Genomic DNA, 20,294 nt, shown 5'->3' with positions numbered 1-20,294 from the left:
AAACTTGGATGGTAGATGTACCTTGGGGAGTTGATGGTCACCACAAGGTCAAAGGTCACAGGCAGGGGTCAATGAACTTTTAGGGCCCAATGTACTGTGCATTTAATTATGACTCCTAACTTTTGATCCATAGGTCTATTTGTGAACAAAATAAAAAAGAAGGTGTTGTACATTTGTGGACGAGACACATTATGGCACTTGCCTTGTTTGAACAATTAACCCCAAATTTGGCATGTGTGACTGCTTTCAAAGAAAGATGTGCAAGACACCTTTCTGCATAAGTATTGCATAATGTGTTGCCATGGTAACTGCATATTTTTAAAAATCTTACATAATGTTGTGGATCAAACAACCCTTCCAGTTTTATAGCGATTTGGTTGAAATTTGAGATATACGATCAATGTAAAGTAGTTGTGCAAGATGCCTTTTTTTTTGTGTGTAAGTAAATCTCTTGCCATGGCAATACCCAGTTTTTTGCACCAATCATACAAAAATATATGTGGATTGACCTAACCTGAGTTTTTGAGTATTTGACTTGAATTTTGGCACATGTGACCATGACAGTATGTAGATGTGTAGAACACATCTTCTGTAGATGTCGAACAATCCATTGCCATGGTAACAGCATTTGTTCACTAAAAAGCATACAAAAATATTGTGAATTCAGCTAACTCCCTCGATCTTTAAGCATTTACATTGTACATGTAGCTTGAAATTTGGCAAACGTGAACGCTAAGGTACAATTGTACGTAGATGTGCAAACTTAATCTTTCGTCATTGTTGAACAATCCGTTGCCATGGTAATGTTTTTTATTCACTGAAAAGCATACAAAATTACTGTGGACTCAGTTAACTCCCTCAGTCTTTGAGCACTTGGTTTGAAATTTGGCCCATGTAATCGCTATAGTACATACACCGTACATGTGCAAACTTAACTTTTGTCATTGTTGAACTATACATTGCCATGGTAACAACATTTTTTTTTTCACTAAAAAGCATACAAAAATAATTGTGGATTCAACTTACTCCCTCAGTTTTTGAGCATTTAGCTTGAAATTTGGCACATATGACCACTATGGTACGTAGATGTGCACACTCAATCTTTCGTCATTGTTGAACAATGCATTGCCATGGTAACAGCATATTTTGAATGAAAATCATACAAAAATACTGTGGATTCAGTTAACTTCCCAGTCTTTGAGTGTTTAACTTGAAATTCAGCTCATGTGAAAATTATAGTACATAGATGTGCAAACTTAATCTTCCGTCATTGTTGAACAATATGTTCCCATGGTAGCAGCATATTTTGAATGAAAATCATACAATAATACTGCATGGATTCAGTTAACTCCCTCTGTCTTTGATCATTTGGCTTGAAATTTGGGATGTGTGACTGCTGTAGTACAAAGATGTGCAAACTATTTTGAATGAAAATCATACAAAAATTTGAGAAACATACAGCTTTGTAACTTAGTTTTTGAGCATTTGGCTTCAAATTTGCTCATGTTACCACTATATTACCTAGATAAGCAAAATTTATCTTTTGTCATTGTTGAAAAATGTGTTGCCATGGTAACAGCATATTTTGAATGAAAAATCATACAATGTGAATTCAGAGTCAGCTTTTGAGCATTTGACTTGAAATTTGGCGCATGTGACGGCTATGATATGTAGTTGTGCAAACTTCATTTTTTGTTAATGTCAAACATTGTGTTCCCATGGTAATTGAATTTTTTAATGAAAATCATAGAAATTGCTGATTTAGATATCTTACTCAGCTTGAGCACTTGACTTGAGATACACTTTGTATATGGCACATGTGACTCTCAGTGAGCAAAATATACGTATATGTTGAACAATACATTGCCGTGGTTATAATTTTTTTTTGCAATGAAAAGCATACAAAGTAATTGCTGGTTTAGATAACTGCATTAGTGTTAGGTGGGGGAATCAATCACATCGAGTGATAGTTCTAAATAAGTTTATTGTTATACCCTCGCATTCAGAAAGTATATGGGGGGATAACAAATCAGCGTGAGGTCAGTAGGGCGGTCGGAAGGAAGGGCTTTCCGTTGCAAATCTTGCATCGCGAACTCCTTCAGTTTTGAAGCAATTCAAGGGTACATGATGACATAGATGTGTAGATGTGCAAGACATGTTTTTATACCCCCACCTACACACTGTGCGTGTTTATACAGGAGCCTCTCGCATCGGCGCGCATGAGCCGGTATTTTACCTCCCGCATGAGCGCTTATTTCTCGTGTTTATACAGAAGTCAAAATACCGGCTCATGCGAGCCGATGCGAGCCGATGCGAGCGGACCGCAGCTGAACAGGACCTCAGCTGAACAGGACCTCTCGAATTTTGGGGTCAAGCATAGGTCACGTTCGCAGTGCAGTTTATTGCATGATGGGAAAATATGAAAAAAATCAAGATGGCACCGGCAAAGTCATCAGGACCACCAAGCTTTAAGGTCATTCTTGTAACGTTCCTCTTGACAACCACCCGGCCAAATGATCAATTGAAATCCAGTTTTTCAGTAAGAAGGAGAAGACGTGGTTCGATCATGACAGATATTAAAATACACGCTTTCCGGTTACCTCTCGAATTTCGGTCGTCTGTATAAACACCCAGCAAACTACGCGAGGCTCCTCTCGCATCGGCCACCTCAAAAGGTGGCGGACGGAACCTCTCGCATGAGCCTGCATTTGGCGGCGTATGCCGGCATACGCCGTGTTTATACAGAACAAAATTCGCGAGGTCCTCTCGCATGAGCCGGCATGAGCCGGCATGAGCGCGTATTTTGCTTCTCTGTATAAACACGCTCATAGTGTGTAGGGGGGGTATATAGGAATCGGGTGGCCGGTCGGTCGGTCGGTCGGTCGGTCCGTTGCAAAATCTTGTGGATCGAACTCCTCTCTCATTTTTTGAGCAATTGACCCCAAATTGGGCATGTGTGACCGCTATCAAAGGTAGATGTGCAAGACACCTTTTTCATTAATATCGCATAATGCATTGCCATGGCAACGGCAAATTTTCATAAAAACTTGTGGATTAAACTACTTTCTCATTTTTTGAGCAATTCACTTCAAATTTGGCATGTGTGACTGTTACCACAGGCCGATGTGCAAGACACCTTTTTTGTCGAGCTCACCGGAGGTGAGACCGGAGGTGAGGTGAGACTAAGGGATCGCCTGTGGCGTCTGTCCGTCCGTCGTCTGTCCGTCCGTTGTCCGTCCATCGTCCGTCCGTCTTCTGTCCGTAACACTACAAAAACTTCAATAACTCTTTACTCTGGGCTTCAATTGCAATCAAACTTCGAGGGAAGAGGGGTCATACAAAGTTTCACATTTTACCATACATGAAGGTCACCTCAAAGTCAAAGCTCACAGGCAGGGGTCAATGAACTTTTAGAGCCCAATGTTAAAGGACAAGTTCACCTTCATAGACATGTGGGTTGAGTGAATGCAGCAATATTAGTCGAGCACATCACTGAGAGTTTGAGGAAAATTGGACAATCCGTTCAAAAGTTATGAATTTTTGCAGTTTCTGCTCAGTCACGGCTGGATGAGAAGACTACTATAGCTTGTGATGTCACATGAGTACAACGATATAAAGAAACTATAAAGTAAATTCAACATATTTTCACTTTTCTCGCATAACAAAAGAACACCCGACTTCTCTCTTTCAGAAGGCAAGGGGAATAATATTTCCCTTAACATATGATGCATCACGCGTTACCCCGGGGTACCGTAGTACCCCGCAGGGGTCGCGCTTAACTTTTTTTTTAACTAGCCAGGCGGACCAGTTAGATTCAATTTTGGCTAGTCCGCAAAATTTTTGACTGGCCAACAGAAATTTTTGACGAGTCCGTCTTGTTTTTTAATCGCATGAAAAAATGTCAATTTTGGGAGGGCCCCCAAGTACTTTTCAATTATTAAATCACAACCAGCTACCCAACATGAATATAACTCCATGGTCTCTCCCCCACCCCCCCCCCCACATGATTTTAACTTATCAGCAAATGTCATGGGATTTTGCATTGAGTGACAATCAACAAATATTATTAACTTGCTGTTCGTTGTTATACTTTTTTTGCCATTGTATTTTTATATATTCATTATCATTAGCATGTCAAGTTTCTCATAAGACCAGAGACTGCATACACAATCTCTTCGCTTCTAGTTACTGTCGTGTTTTTCTCCTTTGCTGGTAATGAACATTTAGATTTAACTTTATGAAGGTTGCTAGCACGTGGTTCTTGTTGTGAGGTTTACGTATTTTATTTTTTCATCATTCATGGGCCGGAGGGGAAAGAAGAAGTATGCTCAGCAAGCTGTCTTTTACACCAGCATCAGTAAATTATCATCACCATCACTCAGATCATTCGGCCCTTTTCCTGTTAACATTCAGAAACATGACCAATATGATCACTCGAGATAAACTACACCTAAGCAAACAACATCCCCGACAGGGTGCTCCATAACTTTTTGTTTAATCACTTGCCCAGTCGGGCAAGAAGATATGCAGATTATTGCAAAACACTTGCCCGAACAGGAATTTCACTTGCCCGAAAAGAAAAACATCAGAAAATATGAATGCAAAAAATCACTTGCATGTCAAGGTTTTAACAAAAAAAAAGAAAAGAAAAGAAAGTGAAGTTAATAAACAGTTGATAAAAAGAGAGAAATAGCCTATTTGGGGCCAATTATCAGAGTTTCATTTTTGAGGAGGACTAGTACCACGCTCCTCAAGCCTTGTCAGGAGCACTAAAATGGCACTCCTTATTTTTTTTCACATAATTAAATGGTACTTTGATATTCCAAAATGCTTCTGGTAATTGGTTATTCCACCTCCCCTCTACCTGACTCCTTTCACCGTGTACTTGTAGGCTTACTCATTTCACTCTGATCTTTCCCCACCCTGGCCTCGATCCCATAGGGAAAAAAAAAAAAAACACACACACACACACACACACACACACACACACACATTCCAACACACAACAAAAACCTCTTACCTACACCTTTCTGATTTACGTGTTTCTGTCAGGTGAAACGACATTATCAAACACAAGAATAAAACAACAGTAGATATTGATTGAAACTCGACACCCATGCATGCTAGCCAGGCCAGGCTGCCATCAAGGAGGTGGGCCTCCCTGCTGCCATGTAACTTCAAAGCACATTCCGACAGCTGGCTGGCAAAACCACATGGCAGAGGAATTTGCGCGCGTGTGTAGATTGCTCGATGGAGGGCCTGGGAGCGGGAGTGACTAGTCTGTGAGTTATCAAGAGCAGACCTTTTGAACAATTGCAAACGTCATGATACTATTTTGTTTTCCTTTTGGACTGAAAGAAAAACATCAAAAAGACGAGTTTGAGTATCACAAATTTTTACTTAGTCATGCAAAAAGATTACTACACTCATGTCAGGACAAGAAATGAATCAATATTCCAAGACAAAAACAAAGCAGCCTCGGGTACTACAAGTTACGGTGACATCGAGACGCCGGCATTCACCATGCACGTTGGGGAGCAACATGTTGGAGTTGGCAGGGGGAGGGGTGATCCTGGAGTTTGTGAAAACTTCCCGATACTCAGTGACAACACGAATGTGACAATCTCAAATCAAAGCTGAAGCTTCTTGTGGTCTCATGCCCAGCAAATCTGCGTGCTACTTCTCAATTCGAAGGAACTTTATCTCTGATTTGTTGAGTTGTTTTTGCTGAATCTTAGGAGCTTTTCATGCCTGAAGTTCAAATGGATGGTTGCCAAAAATTTCATGATTCACAAAGCTTCAGAATTTACTGAAACATTGCCTACTATATTCATTTGAAATGTCAAATTTAGAGGGTGCAAATCAATGTGGACGATCATCATCCACATCTGATGATCATCCACATAGATTTGCATCCTCTAAATTTGACATTTCAAATGCATTTAGACAATCTTTCAGTAATCCATTTTAGGCCGTTGATGCTGCAGTATAAACATCAGAAATTTCATATGAACTTCGAAGTGTTAGTCAAGATAAGGACAAAAAAAATCGTTGCACAAAACAAAAAATACAAGTCTTTTTTATTGTCACTGGTTGTCAAACTTGTGTTTTACATATTAATACGTTTGTAATCCTGGGTCTTCGACTTGAGCTATTTTTAATTAAACATTCTTTCCCTGTTCATCCCAAGATCCCAGACAGTTCATGACCTCCAAGAATGCCCCAGTACGCGCGATTTCTTCTGTTGAATGGTCTCTCTCTCTACCCCTCCCCATTCCCCAGTCTGGCACCTTGGCATCGTGGGATTTTTCTTTTTTCTGGGTGAACTTGGTGTTCACTCTTTATCTGAATCCACGCACTGTGCTCCACATAATATGTACAATGTAGATCACGCATAGCAAGTCACCACTCGACTCGCCTGCTGGCAGCTTACCGCGATCAGAAGACGGCAGACAGTTTCTTCTGTTGCGCTACTTTTACTGCCAAAATACTGGATTTATCATCACACATTATTCGGCGAGACACGCGTTGTGTATTGGAATATAAATGGACTTTCTTCTGTATAAATGTTAGGTGTTGCATTGAGTAAGTGTTCGACAGTATTTGAATCGTTACATCGCTAGACAGTCGTTAGTTTTAGGCTTGCGTATGCATGATTTCATAGGTTTGTTAGAGGGAAAATATGGGAAGAAAGGAGGCTTCGAAATTTTTGCTTGCCCGATTCGGGCAAGCATCTTTTACTTTTGTTCCTAAACGCTTGCAAGACTTTGATTTTCACTGCACACGGAGTACGCAGCGATTTGCGTTCAGCGCTTGTCACAGCCAGTACGTACGCTGGGAACGACACTGGAGCAATATTTTGGCTAGCCACACGGACTAGTAACTTCCTAATTTGATGATTTTTAGCTAGTCCGACATGATTTTGGGTGGCCAATGGCCAGCGGACCATCGCCAATTTCGAACCCTGCCCCGGGTAACCGCGTTGTGTAGCGCCACCTCATGTCCACTCGAGGACAGCCAGAGAAAAATGCATGCACTGTGTGTGCGTGTACATAGCATTCCCATGCCAATGCATGTTATGCGTGCATGGAAGCTGCGATACCACTAGTGTGTGCTTTAGTGCAGTGCAGTAGTGGCTAGCGCGCGCTAGTTCCAGCACCAAAATAATTTCCTCTTTTTGGCACCCAGGGTACAACCTTTTTAAAAAAATAAATAATTCTACAAAATAGCTGATTTCTATTTGGTACCCCGGGATACCATTTATGTCATCATATGTCAGTAACGAGTCGAAGAAATGTGCACTTTATTCAAAAAACAAAGTTTTTTGAAATTCTCTTTTTATTTTCCTTATACCGTTGTACGCATGTGACATCACACACTGTAGTAGTCTCCTCATGCAGCAGTGATTGCACAGATGCTTTAAAAATACATAACTTCTGAACGGATTGTCAGAGTTTCCCCAAACTTTCACTGATGTGTTCTACTAATATTGCTGCATTCACTCAATCCACATGTATATGAAGGTGGACTTGTCCTTTAAGTTTTTTATGGCGCGTTTCTATTGTGGGTCATAACTTTTGATCCATAACTCCATTTGTGACTAAACATAGATGGTAGATGTCCCTTGGGGAGTGGATGGTCACCACAAGGTCAAAGGTCACAAGCAGGGGTCAACGAACTTTTAGAGCCCAATGTTAAGTTTTTATGGCGCGTTTCTATTATGGGTCATAACTTTTGATCCATAACTCCATTTGTGACTAAACTTGAATGGTAGATGTCCCTTGGGGAGTGGATGGTCACCACAAGGTCAAAGGTCACAAGCAGGGGTCAACAAACTTTTAGAACCCAATGTTAAGTTTTTGTGGCGCGTTTCGATTATGGGTCATAACTTTTGATCCATAGGTTAGTTTGTGACCAAACTTGGATGGTAGATGTCCCTTGGGGAGTGGATGGTCACCACAAGGTCAAAGGTCACAGACAGGGGTCAACAATTTTTAAGGGCCTAATGTTTAAGCACAAACAAAGTTCTGGTATGCCTGCAAAAGTTGTCAAATTTTGCTCCAAAATGTGAACGTATGCCTAGGAAATGTGCGGAATAACGCTGTAATAACAAGATATTCGATGGGTAATGACGAAAATGGGAAATATTAACCAAAAACGTTCAGTCTCAGAACTTACTCGAACGGGGTCAGGCTAGACTCGGACTCGGGGATAACTCGGCCTTGCTTTGCTTGACGGCGGGATGAGTTGTATTTGTTGTCTCTCTGGATTGTACAGCGTTGTACTATGCATATGGGAGCGGCCTGTTTAAACTACATTGTAGCGTTCTGGCTACTCGCAGTAATTTTCCGAGTTGTTACAACGTGCGCATCAAAAACCTCTTTGGCGCGCATGCAAAATTATTGTGCGCCTCTCAAGCACCTCTAAAAACAATCAAAGACGCTTGATAAACAACAACAAAAACTTCAAAGACCGCGCGTCTCAGCAAGTGAGGTGATGTGCGTATACTAGTAGGCTTGAGGACCACGTGCTGTCCATTTGTTTTGTACAGGATTAGCACGCACTTTCCTGTCTGCTCATCAAGGCCTCGTTTGGTACCCGTAGTATTATAGAGTACTGATGAACATGGCAATCACGAACTGTGTGTAAATTGTCTGAAATAGGGTCGAGTTTTCCCTGAGACCGAGTTAGTCTGGAGCCTTCTGGAATTAAAGTCGGTCTACCTACTTTTATTATTTTTCTCAAAATACTTCAAAACGACTCATCATTCCGGCAAACCGCGTCAGCCAGATAAGTTTCTTTGTAGACTCTTTCGATATATTGCAAGCAAATATGAAATGGTGCCAGACGGGTTCTCAAGCCCTTACCAGAACTTTGTTGTCCCCGCCGAACGAGTTCGAGCAGGGGACTATGAAACGGGCTCCGTACGTGTGTGTGTCCGTCCGTCCGTCCGTCCGTCCGTGCGTGCGTGCGTCCGTGTGTGATCAAAATGTTCAATTTGCTACTTCTCTGTCATTTATGAGCCAATTTTGATTCTGTTTGCTTTATATGATAGCACTACATGGGAGCTTTAAAACTTCTACACAGAATTTCAGTTGTGACCTTTGACCTTGACCTTTGACCTATATTGTACATTTTGCTACAAAATGCTACTCCTTCGCCATTTCTAACCCGATTTCGATTCCGTTTGCTTTATGTGATGGCACTAGGTGAGGGCTTCAAAACTTCTACACAGAATTTTGACCTTTGACTTCTTTGACCTTTGACCTTAATTTTTTACCTATATTGTACATTTTGCTACAAAATGCTACTCCTTCGCCATTTCTAACCCGATTTCGATTCCGTTTGCTTTATATGATGGCACTAGTTGAGGGCTTCAAAACTTCTACACAGAATTTTGACCTTTGACTTCTTTGACCTTTGACCTTGATTTTTGACCTATATTGTGCATTTTGCTACAAAATGCTACTCCTTCGCCATTTCTAACCCGATTTTGATTCCGTTTGCTTTATGTGATAGCACTAGGTGAGGGCTTCAAAACTTCTACACAGAATTTTGACCTTTGTTTTCTTTGACCTTTGACCTTGATTTTTGACCTATATTGTACATTGGCTACAAAATGCTACTCCTTCGCCATTTCTAACCCAATTTCGATTCCATTTGCTTTATGTGATGGCACTAGGTGAGGGCTTCAAAACTTCTACACAGAATTTTGACCTTTGACTTCTTTGACCTTTGACCTTGATTTTTTACCTATATTGCACATTTTGTTACAAAATGCTACTTCTGGCGGGGACATATATTACGCACCGCGTAATTTCTACTTTTCCTTGTTTTCACTTTAAGTTTTAATGGCACGTTTTGTTTTTTTTTTGCCATAAATTTTTCCCCTTTTATATCTCTTTTTTTATCTGTTATATCCCATTCGCATACAATTTCTTGTACGTGAATGGGCGAGACGCATTATGGCGTATACTGCATTGCCATGGCAACGGCAGATTTTCATAAAAATCTTACGAAATGTTGGGGATCGAACTACTCTCTCAGTTTTGTAACAATTCAGTTTGAATTTGGGATATGTGATCAATGTAATGTATAGTTGTGCCAAACATCTTTGATGTGTGCGTAAAAAAATCTGTTACCATGGCAATGACAATTGCAATTTTTACCAATCATACAAAAATGTGTGGATTAATCTAACTCCTTCAGTTTTTAAGCATTTGGCTCGAAAATTGGCACATGTGACCACTATGTTACGTAGATGTGCGTACTTACTCTTTCGTCATTGTTGATCAATGCGTTGCCATGGTAACAGCATAGTTTGAATGAAAATAATACGAAAATATTGTGGATTCAGATAACTCCCTCAGTCTTAGAGCATTTGGCTTGAAATTTGGCACATGTGACCACTATAGTATATGGATGTGTAAACTTAATCTTTCGTCAGTGATGAACAATGCATTGCCATGGTAACAGTTTTTCTTTTTTACCAAAAAGCATACGGAAATATTGTGGATTTGGCTAACTCCCTTAGTCTATGAGCATTTAGCTTGAAATTTGGCAGACATGACCCCTGTGGTACGTAGATGGGTTAACTTAATCTTTCGTCAGTGGTGATCAATGTGTTGCCCTGGTAACGGCATATATTGAATGAAAACATACAAAAATATTGTGGATTCAGTTAACTCCCTCAGTCTTTGAGCATTTTGCTTGAAATTTGGCACATGTGACCACTATAGTGTATAGATGTGCAAACGTGATCTTTTGTCAGTGGTGAACAATGCGTTGCCATGGTAACAGCATCTTTTCACTAAAATGCATACAAAAATATTGTGGATTCAGGTATAAACTACCTCAGTCTTTGAGCATTTAGCTTGAAATTTGGCACATATGACCACTATAGTACGTAGATGTGCATACGTACTCTTTCGTTATTGTTGATTTGTGTGTTGCCATGGTAACAGCATATTTTGAATGAAAATCATGCAAAAATATTGTAGATTCAGTTAACTTCCTCAGTCTTTGAGCATTTGGCTTGAAATTTGGCACATGTGACCACTATAGCATAGATGTGCAAACTTAATCTGTCATTAGTGTTGAACAATGCGTTGCCATGGTAACAGCATTTTTTTCACCAAAAAGCATATATGTGGATTCAGCTAGCTCCCTCAGTCTTTGAGCATTTAGCTTGAAATTTGGCACGCCTGACCACTATGGTACGTAGATGTGCAAACTTAACCATTTGTTATTGTTGATCAATGCATTTCCATGGTAACAGCATATTTTGAATGAAAATCATACAAAAATATTGTGGATTCAGGTAACTCCCTCAGTCTTTGAGCATTTGGCTTGAAATTCGGCACATGTATGCAACCACTATAGTACAGAGATATGCAAACTTCATATTTCATCATTGTTGAACAATGTGTTGCCATGGTAACAGTGCATTTGAATGAAAATCATACAAACATTTCGATTCTCCTAACTCTCTGTTTTAGAGCATTTGGCTTCAAATTTGGCACATGTTACCTCTACATTACCTAGATGTGCAAAAAATCGTTTGTCAGTGTTGAAAATGTGTTGGCATGGTAACAGTATATTTTGAATGAAAATGATACACTAATATTGTGAATTCAACTAAGCCCCTCAGCCCTTTATCATTTGGCTTGACATTTGGCAAATGTGACGGCTGTTGTGCAAACGTCATTTTTTCTTAATGTCCAACATTGTGTTGCCATGATAACACAATTTTTAATGAAAACCCATACAAATTGTCAGTTTATTTATCTTGCTCACTCAGTTTTTGAGCACTTGACTTGAGATGTGGGACATGTGACTAACAGTGAGCAATACATTTATTCACTTTTGAACAGTGCATTGCCATAGTAACATTTTTTTCCATTAAAAAGTAAAAAAAAGAAATTAATCCTGGTGAGCTTATTCCCTCAGTTATGGGTGGGAGTATATTAATCACAATTAGTGATAGTTCTAGTTTGTGTTTGTACCCATCAAGGCATTGCCATGGTAACTGCATATTTTCTTGTAAATCTTGTGGAGTGAACTACTTCCACAGTTTTGAAGCAATTGAAATCAAATATGGTGGACATTATGGCATTGAGGTATAGATGTGAAAACCTGATTTCTGTGTTTACCAGACAAAGCATTGCCATGGTAACCGCAATTTTATCAAAACCTTGTGACATTTTTGGATTTCTTCATAAACTTGTGATGTACAATAAAGAGCACGGCAGACCTGATCAAACTCACAAGGTACTCACAAGATACTACACACACACACACAAACAGAAACTTTCTCAGAGATAGAAAGAGTTCGTTGTGTAGAACGTGCGATTGTTGATTCTTTGATTGTTGTCACTGAAAATATTTGTAACTTAAATTGACCCTTTTTTTTCTTTTGAGATGTGCTCCTGTGAAACTGGAATATGTGACCCGCTGCAACAAAAGGATCTGAAAGTCGGGCGAGGACAATTTTCTGAAAATGACATGACATTATTCCATTACTCTTCCACTATAATGTCATGTATAACATGACTCATAAAAGTACTCGGTTGCGGAGATATGGATGATTTTATTAGCGCATGTTGAGTGGTTTAAAAATCACCATTCCGAGAAAACCGCCTTCAAAGTTTTCCTTCCGAAGCTATCATGATCAAGGGGGCAAGACAGTTTTCACCGTTTGACAATAAAAGGTACGCTCCTAGTAACCTCCGCGATGTTCATTCAAGCTTAGCGCCAGCGGTCTACGCACGACCAATCAGTAACAAGATCACTCCCTTGTTGCTAGGGGCGGAGTCTAGCTGCGGCGCTAAATCCAAATCTTCAGACACGTTTCTGTTCCGTTGAAAGTCGGAAAATCATGACCCAGAAAAATGTTATTTTCTTGCCTTTCCTGTGATCATTTAGCTTTGAAATTTTGGCAGATGATAGAAAATACATTAGACTACAAAATTATGCCAAGAACAGAAATCCAAATGTTTTGATGGATTTTGATGATCTGACTTCAAACTCGATTTTCTCGGCTCACCTGTCAGCGACTTTAGGATCCTTTTGTTGTAGCAGGTCACATTTGTTCTAGAAGAGCCAACCTCATCAGGCTCAGCTGGACCAGCCTGCAGGGCATACTGTGGCATTGCTAGTAGCAGAACCAGGCTCAGTGATAGAAAAAAGTTTGTTGTGTAGAACGTGCAGTTGTTGATGCTTCGATTGTTGAAACTTAAAATACCTTAGATCGACAAGGGAAACCCATTTTCCTCTTCATTGCCACAGATTTATCAATGTGTTCATCTTTGAAATGTTCCGAGCATACCAAAGAATGTTTGGTAAGATTGAAACCAGACCCACAGTGGCATTCTGCACGAAACGAATGTGGCCACACGTCAAGTTGCAGTGTCATTGGAAAAGCAGTCAGCCAAAACACACAAGTCTGAATTTTTCTCCTTGTTCTTAGTTTATTCACCAACAACATAATTAAGAAACTGGCAAGATGGTACCTTTCTAAAACTACAATTTCCTGAACCTACTGTTGAAATCGGAACACATCACACTAAAACTGCATTAAATTGCTTAAACTATTCCTCCAAGTAACATCGTTCATGTGCGATTTCGCATGGATAGCTGTACACATTTAGCTCGGTTGATGCATGCAAGCTGTGCTGTTTCCTAGTTTTGACGTCTACATATCATCTTGTCATAAATTATATTGGAAACGTTTTGGCAAGGAAGCGCTCTCAAACTGCTTTTTCATGTTTTTTCATCAAAACTGCATATATATAGTGGAAGATGAATGTGTTATACTACAGGGTGAGAGTTACTATCTTTTAAAAAAATGGAAATAGTTTGAAATTTCATTTATACTTACGATCCCTTTTTATATACTGTGAAAATAGTTTGCTCCACAAGGTTTTGGGAAAATTGTGGTTACTGTGACAATGCTTTTCTCTAACACACACACACACACACACAAAACATGTCTTGCACATCTACACCTCAATGTCATCATGTACCCTAAGTTTCATTAGAATTGCTTCAAAAGTGGAGAAGGAGCTCATGATGCAAGATTTTCAATGGACCTGACCTTCTGACAATGTTTTATACAAGTCTTTATTTTGTTTCTTAATAGTTTATCTGCATGGGTGGAACCCCAAGCCGGATGAAAAGGTTTTCAGAGTTTGTAGCTGAACAGCTGAAAGTGGAGTGGAAGGACTATACCAGAGGGGAAAGATACTGCATCTTCAAGTCAGGTTGTGTTCTTTGTGTCAATGTAAGTGACCTCCACCTTGCATTGTACATAACTTTATTCTTGTATTGTACTTCACTGATAATTAAAGGGGTGATATAGTTTTGGTCGAGATGGGGCTTCAAGTATTCATCTCTTTGTGAGATAAAGGGGAACCTCTTATGAAATATGAAAGAGCATGTAATTCTAAGAGGAATTCAAAGTTTATTTGATGAAAATTGGTGTTGAAATGGCTGAGATATCCAAAACTAAATAGAACAAAGAGATCTTGATGAAAGGTGGGCCCCACCTTTTTGGGCAAGAACATTGCTTTGTTTTACTTTGTTTGGGATATATCTGCCATTTCAAAATCAGTTTTCATCAAATAAACTTTGAATTCTTCTAAAATTGTATGTTCTGTAACATTTCATTAGTGGTTTCTTAGTATCTCGCAAAAAGGTATGTGTAAAAGAGAGGAATTTTAAACCCAGGATAAAACTGTAATGAGGGAGAAAGGTTAGCTGTAACATCATGTGTATGTAAAACTTATCTGGATTGTTGCTTGGCAGAAGAGCCTAGAAAGATGAGAATTGAGGAGGGAAGCAACATATGGGGTTGTAAGGAGGGCAAAAGGCAAAGAGCGGGGGACATTAATGAGCTGGAACTTGAAGTTGCACTAGTTGCAGATGGGAGAAAAAGGAACAGAGAGAGTGGTAAGGAAGAATAAAGTGAGAATCAAGTGAGATGTTTGGACATTGTTAGGAGGAGAAAGATGAAATAGAAGGGAAGAGGAAGAGGGAGGAGTTGAAGGTTGGAAATTTATGGAGACAGGAGAGAGAAGTGAAGATTCATGAAACCAAGAGAAGAACGAAGTCGATGAATGATGTGGACTATGGAACGTGGAATCAAATGGAGAAAGGATGAACAATCTCGAAGGAAAGGTAAGTCGAGGAGAGATGGGACTATAGGTAGAGAGAAGGAAGGGGGGGGGGGAGAAAACAAAAAAGAAAAAGAGGATGAAAGCTTAGAAAGTAAAATGGAATGATAACAATGGAAATGATGGATTACTATTTTCCTAGAAAAGAATAAAATTTTATGAGCATCAATATGGCTTCAGAAAAAAAGTATAGTACAAAGCTTTCCTTGATCAACTTGACTAATGATGTTATTCAGTCTATAGACAAAGGAATGGTCACTGTAGTAATTTTTATTTTCAATATCATTCATCATTTAAGAAACTAAAGCATTATGGGGTGCAGTGTGTGCCCCTTCGATTGGTTTCAAGATTATTTAGCTAACAGATTTCAATTTGTTAGTTGCAACAAGGTACTCTAGTGCAAACTAGTAACTTACGGTGTACCTCAGGGGTCTGTTTTGGAATAAACTGTCTTTCTATTGTATGTTAATGATCTACCAAATTCAAATTATTATTTTAATTTGAGATTGTTCGCTGATGATTCCAATTTATACATTGCCAGTCAAAAAGTATGAGATAGATTTGGGAGGAATAGCCTTACAATTAAAGAACGTACTATACCGATGTAATGCTAATAAAGTCACTATAAACTTGTCAAACACAAATTACATGCTAATTAGAAGATAAAGACAGACAGTCATTGTCCAAGGACGAATTCAAATCATGAATACAGATCTCCATGGAGTGGATGTTGCAACTTTTATTGGAGTAGACATTGATAGACATTTGACATGGAAAAGTCATATATCCCAAATAAAATGTGTACCAAAAATGATTTGGAAATTACATTTAGTTGTGAAGATCATGTGACACCTGAAAATTATAAAATGGCGCCCAGATGACTTCACAGATATGTTGTTATCAAGAAAAGTTTCATGTCGTTAGATATTGACATGGGATATGTTGACTGAAAATTTCATGTTAATTGGTTATGCCATTGTTGAGATATTTTGTTCATTGAATTCGTCAGAAAGAAAGAAGAAAAAATAAAAAGAAAGATTCCATACAAACACAATAGGTGATACGCTGTTAGCGTATCATATAATTACTGTTAGTTTTATAGCTATCTCCCTCAGTTTTAAGTGGGGTATTAATCACATTGAGTGACAGTTCTAGTTCTGTCAGTCATTTCTGTTTTTTAATGCAGACACTCTGATAAGCTGTTCATGGCACTATTGGCAGATTTGTGCTTGATGCATGGCTGAGCAATACACCCTAGCCTACATGTACTGCAGAATATTCCTGTACACATACCTTGTATGCTTTCTATGACTGCTGAAGACTTTTTCATTACACATGGCTACCTTTTGTCACAGATTTACTAAATTGTCATTCTCCATAGAGTGACTTCTATACAAAGTTCTATTTTGCCCAAATATCTGATGATTGCAATAATAGTGAAGCTTATTATACCCCCACCTACACATAGTGTTTATGGGGATATAAAGGAATAACTCTGAGGGTGGGTGGGCGGTTGGTCGGTTGGTCAGTTGCAAAATCTTGTGGATCGAACTACTCTCATTTTTTGAGCAATCAATCCTAAATTTGGCATAATATGTGACTTCTATCAAATGAAGATGTGACTACTCTCTCATTTTTGTCGAGCCCACCGGAGGTGAGGGGAGACTAAGGGATCACCTGCGGCGTCCGTCCGTCGTCTGTCCGTAACGCAATAAAAACTTGAATAACTCTGTACTCTGGGCTTCAATTTGAATCAAACTTGGAGGGAAGAGTGGTTGTACAAAGTTTTACCTTTTACCAAGTATGAAGGTCACCTCAAGGTTAAAGGTCACAGGCAGGGGTCAATGAACATTTAGGGCCAATGTTAAGTTTTTAGGGTGTGTTTCGATTATGGGTCCTAACTTTTGATCCATAAGTCCGTTTGTGACTAAACTTGGGTGGTAGATGTCCCTAGGGGAGTTCATGGTCACCACAAGGTCAAAGGTCACAGGCAGGGGTCGATGAATTTTTAGGGCCCAATGTTAAGTTTTCAGGGCGTGTTTTGATTCTGGACCATAACTTTTGATTTGTAAGTCTATTTGTGACCAAACTTGGATGGTAGATGTACCTTGGGGAGTTACTGGTCACCACAAGATCAAAGGTCACAGACCGGGGTCTTTGAACTTTTAGGGCCCAATGTTAAGTTTTTAGGGCGCGTTTCGATTATGGACCATAACTTTTGATCCGTAAGTCTATTTGTGACCAAACTTGGATGGTAGATGTACCTTGGGGAGTTGATGGTCACCACAAGGTCAAAGGTCACAGGCAGGGGTCAATGAACTTTAAGGGCCCAATGTACTGTGCATTTAATTATGACTCCTAACTTTTGATCCATAGGTCCATTTGTGAACAAAATAAAAAAAAGGTGTTGTACGTTTGTGGGCGAGACACATTACGGCACTTGCCATGTTTGAGCAATTGACCCCAAATTTGGCATGTGAGACCGCTATCAAAGGTAGATGTGCAAGACAACTTTTCCGTTAGTATCGCATAATGTGTTGCCATGGCAAGGGCATATTTTCATAAAAACTTTTGGATCGAACTACTCTCTCATCTTTTGAGCAAGTAACGCCATATTTGGCATGTGTGACCACTATCAAAGGATGATATGCAAAACACCTTTTTCATTAGCATTGCATAATACATTGCCATGGCAATGACAAATTTTTTGAAAAATCTTGTGTTGTGGATCGAACTGCTCTCTTAGTTTTGTAGCAATTCAGTTTAGATTTGGGATTATATGATCAATGTAATGTGTAGTTGTTTGTGAATAAATCTGTTGCAATGGCAACAGCAGGTTTTATACCTATCATACAAAAGTATGTGGATTGGCCTAACTCCCTGGGTATTTGACTTGAATTTTAGCACATGTGACCACTATGTAGATGTGCAGAACACATATTCTGTCAATGTTGAACAATGCATTGCCATGCTAACAGCATTTTTTCACTAAAAAGAATACAAAAATATCGTGGATTCAGCTGACTTCCTCTGTCTGTGAGCATATGTGACCCTGCACCTCAAAACAAACAAAAAGTCGCCAGACATGAATTTTTAGTTAAGACAATATTCTGAAAGAGCAGACTTTAAGCTTTAAAATGATGTATAACTCAAATCAAATGGACTCTCCTAACCTATCTAAGTATTGGAAAGAAAGCACAAACTCAGGAAAAGTGTAAACTGAGAAAAGAGGCTCTCAAGTACAGTGTCTATTCAAGCGCTTAATCTTTACCAAACCGTGCTGGCTGTGCGATGAATGGGACAAAAAACAGGAAGTAAACCACCAGAGTAACAACAATGAAGGGATTATAAGATTAAACTGAAATTAAGAATGCCTCATTAACACATTCTGTCCATAATTAATGCCAACTTTCAAAGCAGTAGCACTATCCTTTCAAAAGTTATTAGAGTTGAAAGTGAAGAGTGTGGACAAGGTTTTTCAGGGATTCTAAAGACACACCTAATCACACTATTCTACAAAAAATGTTCGAGATAAACTGCTAAAAAAAACACACTTTCCTGCCCGTTTTATGATACCAAATTTTAGCATAATGTAAAAGAAGACCCGCTCTTTCAGAAAATATGAAAAAGTCAAGTTCGGCTAGGTTGACCCATTTCACTTATTTTCAGTCCTCACGCAAAATCAGTGTGTGTGACTTTATGTTCGTTTTGAGGTGCACGGTCACATATGGCTTTAAATTTTGCACATGTGACCACTATGGTACGTAGCTGTGCAAATCTTTCATCATAGTTGAACAATGTGTTGCCATGGTAACAGCACATTCTGAATTAAAATCATACAAAAATAACTGGATTCAGTTACCTCCCTCAGTCTTTGAGCATTTGGTTTAAAATTTGGCACATGTGTCAGCTATTGTATGTTGATGTGCAAACTTTATCTTTCGTCATTAAACAATGTGTTGCCATGATAGCAGCATTTTTATACCCCCGCCAAACGAAGTTTGAAGGGGGTATATAGGAATCAGCGGACGGTCGGTCGGGCGGTCGGTCGGGCGGTCGGTTGGGCGGTCGGTCGGTCGGGCGGTCGGTCGGTCGGGCGGGCGGTCGGTCGGTCGGGCGGTCGGTCCATTGCAAATCTTGCGTCGCGAACTACTTCCTCAGTTTTCAACCGATTCCCATAAAACTTGGCACAGATGTGTGCCTTGGGTTGTAGATGTGCAAGACGTATTTTTTGACAGTACCCAAAAGTACGTTGCCATGGTAACGGCATATTATGGGCAAAAATGGGTACAAATCTTGCGTCGCGAACTACTTCCTCTGAGTCAGTTTTCAACCGATTCCCATAAAACTTGGCACAGATGTGTGCCTTGGGTTGTAGATGTGCAAGACGTATTTTTTGACAGTACCCAAAAGTACGTTGCCATGGTAACGGCATATTATGGGCAAAAATGGGTACAAATCTTGCGTCGCGAACTCCTCCTACAGTTTTTGATCAATTTTTATGAAATTAGGTACAGATGTTCATCTGAATATGTTAATGTGCAAGACACATATTTCCGCAGTGGCAAAAAGTGCGTTGCCATGGTAACGGCATGTTATTGGTATAATATAGGGCAAAATGCTTCATGGCAAAACTGCTTCATCAGTGTTCTTCCAATTCTCATGGAATTCATATTGAATGTTTGTCTTAGGATATAGGTCAGCACGACACATTTCTTGACAGTGACAAAAAGTATGTTGCCATGGTAACAGCTCACATATTATGAGCCAAAATGATGGAAAATTTTGTGTTGCAAACTACTTCCTCAGTTTTTGCCCAATTTCCATGAAACTTGGTACAGATGTGTGCCTTTGGTTGTAGATGTGCAAGACGCATTTTTCGACAGTACCCGAAAGTACGTTGCCATGGTAACGGCATATTAATGGCAGAAGATCAAGGAAAGATCTTGCGGATTTAACTACTTCCTCAGTTTTTTGACCAAAGCTTATCAAATGTTGTTTTGACCAAAGCTTATGAAATGTTGTTTGGCGGGGGTATAACCAGTCGCTGTAGCGACATTTCTAGTTTTTTCAGTAAAAAGCATACAGAAATATTGTGGATTCAGCTTACTCCCTCACTCT

At 39.5% G+C, this 20,294-nt stretch overlaps 1 protein-coding gene across 2 annotated transcripts in view; it reads left to right on the top strand.

Annotated features, from left to right (window-relative positions):
• LOC140238360 (uridine phosphorylase 2-like) overlaps positions 1 to 20,294 on the top strand; it is a 114,935-nt gene that overhangs the window by 41,965 nt on the left and 52,676 nt on the right. The window contains exon 5 of one of the 2 annotated variants that reach the window (XM_072318293.1): positions 14,141 to 14,281. In XM_072318293.1, the coding sequence (XP_072174394.1) occupies positions 14,141 to 14,281 (141 nt within the window). Of the gene's footprint in view, positions 1 to 14,140; positions 14,282 to 20,294 lie in introns of those variants that run through there. The other variant, XM_072318294.1, reaches the window with a different exon arrangement.

Source organism: Diadema setosum, chromosome 14 (genome assembly GCF_964275005.1).
Source record: "Diadema setosum chromosome 14, eeDiaSeto1, whole genome shotgun sequence".
Classification (NCBI taxonomy): domain Eukaryota; kingdom Metazoa; phylum Echinodermata; class Echinoidea; order Diadematoida; family Diadematidae; genus Diadema; species Diadema setosum.
Note: the sequence above shows the minus strand (reverse complement) of the source record. Positions and strands in the feature narration are given on the sequence as shown.